Source organism: Nicotiana sylvestris, chromosome 6, assembly GCF_000393655.2.
Source record: "Nicotiana sylvestris chromosome 6, ASM39365v2, whole genome shotgun sequence".
Lineage (NCBI taxonomy): Eukaryota > Viridiplantae > Streptophyta > Magnoliopsida > Solanales > Solanaceae > Nicotiana > Nicotiana sylvestris.
Window position 1 is genome coordinate 123,226,711 of NC_091062.1, and position 9,040 is coordinate 123,235,750.

At 44.5% G+C, this 9,040-nt stretch overlaps 1 protein-coding gene across 1 annotated transcript; it reads left to right on the forward strand.

Annotated features, from left to right (window-relative positions):
- Window positions 1-255: 255 nt before the first annotated feature.
- Window positions 256-8,396, forward strand: LOC138871222 (uncharacterized). The gene is made up of 4 exons (XM_070149091.1): window positions 256-400; window positions 2,145-2,203; window positions 2,531-2,875; window positions 8,046-8,396. Exons 1-4 carry the CDS (start codon window positions 256-258, stop codon window positions 8,394-8,396), a joined length of 900 nt encoding a protein of 299 aa, XP_070005192.1.
- Window positions 8,397-9,040: the final 644 nt, after the last annotated feature.

The window sequence follows — 9,040 nt, forward strand, 5'->3', positions numbered from 1 at the left end:
GTTCCTCATAGCCTTAGGTATGCATGGCGCGCAGAGTTTGAGCATTTGTGCCCGGGTACTATGACTGTCTCGGAGTATACTGTCTGTTACACTAGTTTGGCAAGACATGCCCCAGCCTTGGATTCTACTGTTCGCGAGAGGGTTCGCCAGTTTATTAAGGGGCTTATTCCCAACATCAGGTCAAGCATGGCTCATGAGTTGGAGATGGATATTTCTTATCAACAGATGGTGAGCATTGCTAGGAGGATAGAGGGTATGCATCCTTGGGATAGAGAGGAGAGGAAGGCCAAGAGGTCTCGAGAGCTGGGCCATTATTCTGGTGCCTGTGATCCAGCTACAGTTCATCATGGTAGGGGTTATACGAGTCACCCTGTTCATTCAGTTCTCCCAGCAGCCAGTGGTATTCCAGCTCCTCCTAGGCCTCAAGAGCCTTATTATGCACCTCTAGTATCTAGTGTGCCTCCAGCGTGAGGTGCTTTCAGTGGTCAGTCCAGCAGACCTAGCCCGAGCTAGTCACATCCTCCACGTCCTCCCAGAGCTTATTTTGAGTGTGGTGATACACACCATATGGTGAGGGATTGCCCCAGACTGAGGAGGGGTGCACCTTCACAGACTTCTCAGCCACAGCGTGCCCCACAGAGTTCTCAGGCTATGGTTACAACTCCAGTTGCTACCCCACCGGCTCAACCAGCTAGAGGTGGAGGTCGGGGAGGTAGAGGTTTCCATAGAGGGGAAGGCCATGCCAGATAATATGCCCTTCTTGCCTGTACCGAGGTTGTCGCCTCCGATTTTGTCATCAAAGGTATTGTCCTTATTTGTCATAGAGATGCATCGGTTTTATTTGATCCAGGCTCCACCTATTCTTATGCATCTTCTTATTTTTGCTCCGCATTTGGGTGTTCCCCTGGATTCTTTGAGTACCCCTATTTATGTTTCTACTCATGTAGGAGATTCTCTTATTGTGGACCGCATTTATCGGTCGTGTATGGTTGCTCTTAGTGGTTTTGAGACCATAGCCGATTTATTATTGCTCGGCATGGTAGATTTTGATGTTATCTTGGGCATGTACTGGTTGTCGCCTCATTATGCTATTCTTGATTGTCATGCCAAAACCGTGATGCTGGCTATGCCAAGTGTACCACGAGTAGATTGGAGGGGTACCTTAGATCATACTTTCAGTAGAGTTATTTCCTTTCTTAAGGCTCATCGTATGGTTGAGAAGGGTTGTGACGCGTATCTAGCTTATGTAAGAGATGTCAGTATTGATACCCCTACAGTTGATTCAGTCCCAGTAGTACAAGATTTTCCCAATGTGTTTCAAGCTGATCTTTTGGGCATGCCGCCCGATTGAGATATTGATATTGGCATTGATCTGTTGTCGGGCACTCAGCCCATTTTTATTCCTCCGTATCGTATGGCCCCTCTTGAGTTGAACGAGTTGAAGGATCAGTTATAGGAATTGCTTGATAAGGGTTTCATTCAGCCTAGTGTATCATCTTGGGGTGCTCCTGTCTTGTTTGTGAAGAAAAAGGATGGTTCTATGTGTATGTGCATTGATTATTGCCAGTTGAACAAAGTTATAGTGAAGAACTGGTATCCCTTGCCTCGTATTGATGATTTGTTTGACCAGCTTCAGGGTGCACGAGTGTTTTCTAAGATTAACTTGCATTCAGGTTACCATCAGTTGAAGATTCCGGAGCCAGATATCCCGAAGACTGCTTTCAGGACTCGGTATGGTCATTATGAGTTCCTTGTTATGTCATTTAGGCTGATCAATGCCTAGTAACCTTTATGCATTTGATGCACAGTATGTTTCGGCCATATCTTGACTCGTTCATCATTATTTTTACTGATGATATTCTGGTGTATTCCCGGAGTGAGAAAGATCATGAGCAGCACTTGAGGACTGTGCTTCAGACTTTGAGGGAAAAGAAACTATATGCAAAGTTCTCGAAATGTGAGTTTTGGTTGGATTCTATGGCATTCTTAGTCCATATGGTATCGAGTGAGGGTATCCAGGTGGATCCGAAGAAAGTGGAAACAGCATAATTGGCCCAGACCGTCCTCAGCTATAGAGATCCGCAGTTTTCTTGGCTTGGCGGGTTATTATCGTCGATTCATTGAGGGGTTTGCATCTATTGCAGCACCTATGACCTTGCTGACCCAGAAGGGTGCTCTATTCCAGTGGACGGAAGAGTGTGAGGTGAGCTTTCAGAAGCTCAAGACAGCTTTGACTACAGCCCCAGGTTTGATATTGCCTACAGGTTTGGGGTCTTATACTGTCTATTGTGATGCCTCGAGGATTGGCCTTGGAGTGGTATTGATGCAAGGCGGTAGGGTGATTGCCTACGCATCCAAACAGTTAAAAGTACATGAGAAGAATTATCCTATCCATGATCTCGAGTTAGCTGGTATTGTTCACGCCTTGAAGATTTCGCATCATTATTTGTATGGTGAGCCTTGTGAGATTTATACTGATCACCGGAGTTTGCAGCATCTGTTCAAGTAGAAGGATATTAATTTGCATTAGAGGAGGTGGTTAGAGCTGCTGAATGACTATGATATCACTATTTTGTACCACTCTGGCAATGCCAATATAGTGGTCGATGCTTTGAGTTGCCAGGCGGAGAGTTTGGGGAGTTTGGCTTATTTACCAGCAGCAAAGAGGCCCATTACGGTGGACGATCAGGTCTTAGCCGATCAGTTTGTGATATTGGACCTTTCGGAGCCCAATTGGGTTTTAGCTTGCGTGGTTTCCCGGTCTTCCTTGTTTGATCGTATCCGGGAGAGTCAGTTTGATGGCCCTCATTATCTTGTCCTCAAGGATAAGGTTCAGCATGGTGATGCCAGATATATGACTATTGGTGATGATGGGGTATAGAGGATACATGGTCGGATTTGTGTACCCAATGTTGATGGGCTTCGGGAGTTGATTCTAGAGGAGGCCCATAGTTTGCAGTATTCCATTCATCTAGTGCCACGAAGATGTACCAGGATTTGAGGCAGCACTATTGGTGGAGGCGAATGAATAAAGATATAGTTGGGTTTGTAGCTCGGTGCCTCAATTGTCAGCAGGTGAAGTATGAGCACTAGAGACCGGGTGGGTTGCTTCAGTAGATAGAGATCCTTGGAGTGGAAGTGGGAAGGGATCACCATGGACTTCGTAGTTGGACTCCCACGGACTTTGAGGAAGTTCGATACCATTTGGGTGATTGTGGATCGGCTGACCAAGTCCGCACACTTCGTTCGTATGTGTACTACTTATTCTTTGGAGTGATTGGCAGAGATTTATATCTTGGAGATTGTTCGTCTGCATGGAATTCCAGTTTCCATCATTTCAAATAGAGGTACTCAGTTCACATCACGGTTCTGGAAGGCCGTACAACATGAGTTGGGTACTCGGGTGGAGTTGAGTACAATATTTCACCCTCAGACGGATGGACAGTCCGAGCATACTGTTCAGATTCTTGAGGATATGCTCTATGCGTGTGTGATTGAGTTTGGAGGGTCTTGGGATCATTTCTTGTCATTGGCGGAGTCTGACTACAACAACATCTATCAGTCCAACATTCAGATGGCACCGTACGAGGCTTTATATGGTAGGCGGTGTAGATCCCCGGTGGGTTGGTTTGAGCCGGGTGAGGCTAGATTATTGTGCACAGACTTAGTTCAGGATGTTTTGGAGAAGGTTAAGGTGATTCAGGATAGACTCCGTACAGCCTAGTCCAGACAGAAGAGTTACGCGTATTGGAAGGTTTGTGATATTTCCTATATGGTTGGAGAGCGGGTTCTTCTTCGGGTTTCGCCTATGAAGGGCGTTATGAGATTTGGGAAAAAAAGGAAGTTGAGTCCGAGGTTTATTGATCCCTTTGAGATATTGCGGTATGTTGGGGAGGTTGCTTATGAGCTTGCCTTACCTCCCATCTTGGCAGAAGTTCACCCGGTATTTCGATGCTCCAGAGGTATCACGGTGACCCGTCGCACATGTTGGATTTTAGTTCAGTCCAGTTGGACAAGGATCTATCTTATGTTGAGGAGCTAGTGGTGATATTGGACAGGAAGTTACGAAAGTTGTGGTCAAAGAACATTGCATCAATGAAGGTTCAGTGGCGGGGGTTAGCTAGTCGAGGAGGCGACCTGGGAGATCGAGTAGGATATGTGCAGCCGTTACCCTCATCTTTTCACTACTTCAGGTATGTCTCTATGCTCGTTCGAGGACGAACGAATGTTTAAATGTAGGAGTATGTAACAACCCGGCCAGTCATTTTAAGAATTAATGCCCTGATCCCCTATTAACTACATTCTCCGTGTTTGTTTCTGCTATTGTGAGTTGCCGTGAGGATTTATTTGGAGTTTCGGAGAGTTTTGGGACACTTAGTCCCTAAATGAGAGTTTAAGTTTTACAATTTGGACCGTAGTCGGAGCAGTATAAAGACGGCCTCGGAATGTAATTCCGTTGGTTCTGTTAGCGCTGTTCAGTGATTTTGGGCTTAGGGACGTGTTTGGATTGTGTTTTGGAGGTCTGTAGCTTATTTAGGCTTGAAATGCCGATAGTTGAATTTTTTGGAAGTTTCTGGCTCGATAGAGAGATTTTGATCTAAGGGTCGGAATGAGATTTCGGAAGTTGGAGTAGCTCCGTAGTGTTGAATGTGATGTGTGTGCAAAATTTCGGGTCATTCGGACGAGGGTTGATAGACTTTTTGATCGAAAGCGTAATTTGAGAGTTTTTTGAGTTCTTAGGCTAGAATCTGATGTTAATTGGTTGATTCGATGTTATTTGTGGTGTTTTGAAGATTTGTATAAGTTTGGATATTGGTATATGACTTGTTCGTCCTTTTGGTTGAGGTCCCGGGGGCCTCGAGATGATTTTGGATGGTTGACGGGAAGTTGAGAGTTAGAGTGCGCAGCTGAAGCTGCTAGATTGCTGTCATAACAGCACCCTGCGGATTGGGTACCGCAGGTGCGGAGCCGCAGATGCAGCCAGATGAGGAAAGGCTAGAAGCCGCAGGTGCGGAAGTGTCCACGCACCTGCGTGACCGCAGATGCGGTAAAGTGGTCGCAGGTGCGGAAATGGGAAATTAATGAATTATCGCGGGTGTGGTTGAGTTTTCGCATAAGCGGTACTGCAGGTGCGGTCCCTTGGCCGCAAAAGCGGATTTGCTGGGCAGAAAACAAGACATTTCGAGGGTTTGAAATCAAAAGTTAGAAAATCAATTTGGAGTTGGGGAGAGGGCGATTTTGGGAGGATTTTGAAGAGGAAATCAGTGGGTAACGATTCCTAATCCCTTTCTAGTTGTATTTCTATAATCTAATCTTAGTTTTGTCATTTAATTTCAGATTTGGGAGGAAAATTGAGGAAAAATGAAGGAAAGTTCTTAGGCCTAATTTTGGGGGTTTGATCTAGATTTTGATGTCGGATTGGAATAATTTTGGTATAAATGATCTTGTGAGAGTATGAGGGTTCTGAATATTTAAATTTTACCCGATTCTGAGACGTGGGCTCGAGGGGCATTTTGGTAATTTTTCTTAATTTTGTGTATTAGCTTAGAATTAATTAGTGGAATCAGTTACTTGAAGTTATATTTACATTATGCAATTGAATTGAATAGATTTAGGCCATTTGGAGTCGAGTACTCGTGGCAAGAGCTTGGTTTCGGGTTGATTTTTGAGCCGGTTCGAGGTAAGTGGCTTTCCTAACCTTGTGTGGGGGAAACTCCCCTTAGGATTTGGTATTGTTGATATTTGAGATGCCTTGTACGTGAGGTGATTAGTGTGTACTTGTGCTAATTGTTGAAAATCCAATTTTCATTAATTAACTATAATTGGGCTTCTTTTCCTGCCTATACTACTTGCAATTTAATCTTACTGTTAACTTAGGGAAACATGCCTAATTGACTTAATTGCTTTATTTGCTCAAACTTCCTTATTTGGATTCAGTGCAGCATGCTAGGTTAGAAATACCTTTTTTACCTTGGTATGGAATTTAAATTGAATTGAGTGTTCTTTGTGTTGCTGCTGTGTGTTTACTTTGGGACTACGAGACGGTATCCCGAGAGATCCCCCTGCATGTTTACTTTGAGACTACAGATTGGTATTCCGGGAGATCCCCCTGCACTTTTATATTGGAAATACGGGACGACACCCGGTAGATTCCCCCAGTACTGAGTATTTACATTTGGGACTACGGATCGGTATTTCGGGAGAACTCCGCGCATTATGAGTTGGACTACGGGACTGTATCCTGGGAGATCCACTGGATATTTATATTTGGGACTACAGGACGGTATCCTAGGAGATTTCAGGTTGTTATTTCTGTGTTGAGCTGTGTTCCTTTCTGTGATTACTTTGTCTCTATTGTAGTTATTGTTGTTATTTACATCTTGTATTACTTCTTACTATTGCACTTAATTATACTGTCTTATTCTATATTATACTTTGTATTTCATTTAACCTCAGTAGGGCCATACCTTCCTCGTCACTACCCGACCGAGGTTAGGCTTGGCACTTACTGAGTACCGTTGTGGTGTACTCATGCCCTTTCTGCGCATGTTTTTCATGTGCAGATCTAGGTACTTCGACTCAGCCCTACTACCCTTGAGGCGAGGCGATTTTCCAGAGACTTCGAGGTATATCTGCCGCGTACGCAGACCGAGGAGTTCCTTTCTATTCTCTCTTAAAGTATTAGCCCTTTTGTATTTCTTTTGTTTAGACACTCTGGAGTTAGATGCTTGTAGAAGGGGTGTGACGCGTATCTAGCTTATGTAAGAGATGTCAGTATTGATACCCCTACAGTTGATTCAGTCCCAGTAGTACAAGATTTTCCCAATGTGTTTCAAGCTGATCTTTTGGGCATGCCGCCCGATTGAGATATTGATATTGGCATTGATCTGTTGTCGGGCACTCAGCCCATTTTTATTCCTCCGTATCGTATGGCCCCTCTTGAGTTGAACGAGTTGAAGGATCAGTTATAGGAATTGCTTGATAAGGGTTTCATTCAGTCTAGTGTATCATCTTGGGGTGCTCCTGTCTTGTTTGTGAAGAAAAAGGATGGTTCTATGTGTATGTGCATTGATTATCGCCAGTTGAACAAAGTTATAGTGAAGAACCGGTATCCCTTGCCTCGTATTGATGATTTGTTTGACCAGCTTCAGGGTGCACGAGTGTTTTCTAAGATTAACTTGCATTCAGGTTACCATCAGTTGAAGATTCCGGAGCCAGATATCCCGAAGACTGCTTTCAGGACTCGGTATGGTCATTACGAGTTCCTTGTTATGTCATTTGGGCTGATCAATGCCCAGTAACCTTTATGCATTTGATGCACAGTATGTTTCGGCCATATCTTGACTCGTTCATCATTATTTTTACTGATGATATTCTGGTGTATTCCCGGAGTGAGAAAGATCATGAGCAGCACTTGAGGACTGTGCTTCAGACTTTGAGGGAAAAGAAACTATATGCAAAGTTCTCGAAATGTGAGTTTTGGTTGGATTCTATGGCATTCTTAGTCCATATGGTATCGAGTGAGGGTATCCAGATGGATCCGAAGAAAGTGGAAACAGCATAATTGGCCCAGACCGTCCTCAGCTATAGAGATCCGCAGTTTTCTTGGCTTGGCGGGTTATTATCGTCGATTCATTGAGGGGTTTGCATCTATTGCAGCACCTATGACCTTGCTGACCTAGAAGGGTGCTCTATTCCAGTGGACGGAAGAGTGTGAGGTGAGCTTTCAGAAGCTCAAGACAGCTTTGACTACAGCCCCAGGTTTGATATTGCCTACAGGTTTGGGGTCTTATACTGTCTATTGTGATTCCTCGAGGATTGGCCTTGGAGCGGTATTGATGCAAGGCGGTAGGGTGATTGCCTACGCATCCAAACAGTTGAAAGTACATGAGAAGAATTATCCTATCCATGATCTCGAGTTAGCTGGTATTGTTCACGCCTTGAAGATTTCGCATCATTATTTGTATGGTGAGCCTTGTGAGATTTATACTGATCACCGGAGTTTGCAGCATCTGTTCAAGTAGAAGGATATTAATTTTCATTAGAGGAGGTGGTTAGAGCTGCTGAATGACTATGATATCACTATTTTGTACCACTCTGGCAATGCCAATATAGTGGTCGATGCTTTGAGTTGCCAGGCGGAGAGTTTGGGGAGTTTGGCTTATTTACCAGCAGCAAAGAGGCCCATTACGGTGGACGATCAGGTCTTAGCCGATCAGTTTGTGATATTGGACCTTTCGGAGCCTAATTGGGTTTTAGCTTGCGTGGTTTCCCGGTCTTCCTTGTTTGATCGTATCCGGGAGAGTCAGTTTGATGGCCCTCATTATCTTGTCCTCAAGGATAAGGTTCAGCATGGTGATGCCAGATATATGACTATTGGTGATGATGGGGTATAGAGGATACATAGTCGGATTTGTGTACCCAATGTTGATGGGCTTCGGGAGTTGATTCTAGAGGAGGCCCATAGTTTGCAGTATTCCATTCATCTAGTGCCACGAAGATGTACCAGGATTTGAGGCAGCACTATTGGTGGAGGCGAATGAATAAAGATATAGTTGGGTTTGTAGCTCGGTGCTTCAATTGTCAGCAGGTGAAGTATGAGCACTAGAGACCGGGTGGGTTGCTTCAGTAGATAGAGATCCTTGGAGTGGAAGTGGGAAGGGATCACCATGGACTTCGTAGTTGGACTCCCACGGACTTTGAGGAAGTTCGATACCATTTGGGTGATTGTGGATCGGCTGACCAAGTCCGCACACTTCGTTCGTATGTGTACTACTTATTCTTTGGAGTGATTGGCAGAGATTTATATCTTGGAGATTGTTCGTCTGCATGGAATTCCAGTTTCCATCATTTCAAATAGAGGTACTCAGTTCACATCACGGTTCTAGAAAGCCGTACAACATGAGTTGGGTACTCGGGTGGAGTTGAGTACAATATTTCACCCTCAGACGGATGGACAGTCCGAGCGTACTGTTCAGATTCTTGAGGATATGCTCTATGCGTGTGTGATTGAGTTTGGAGGGTCTTGGGATCATTTCTT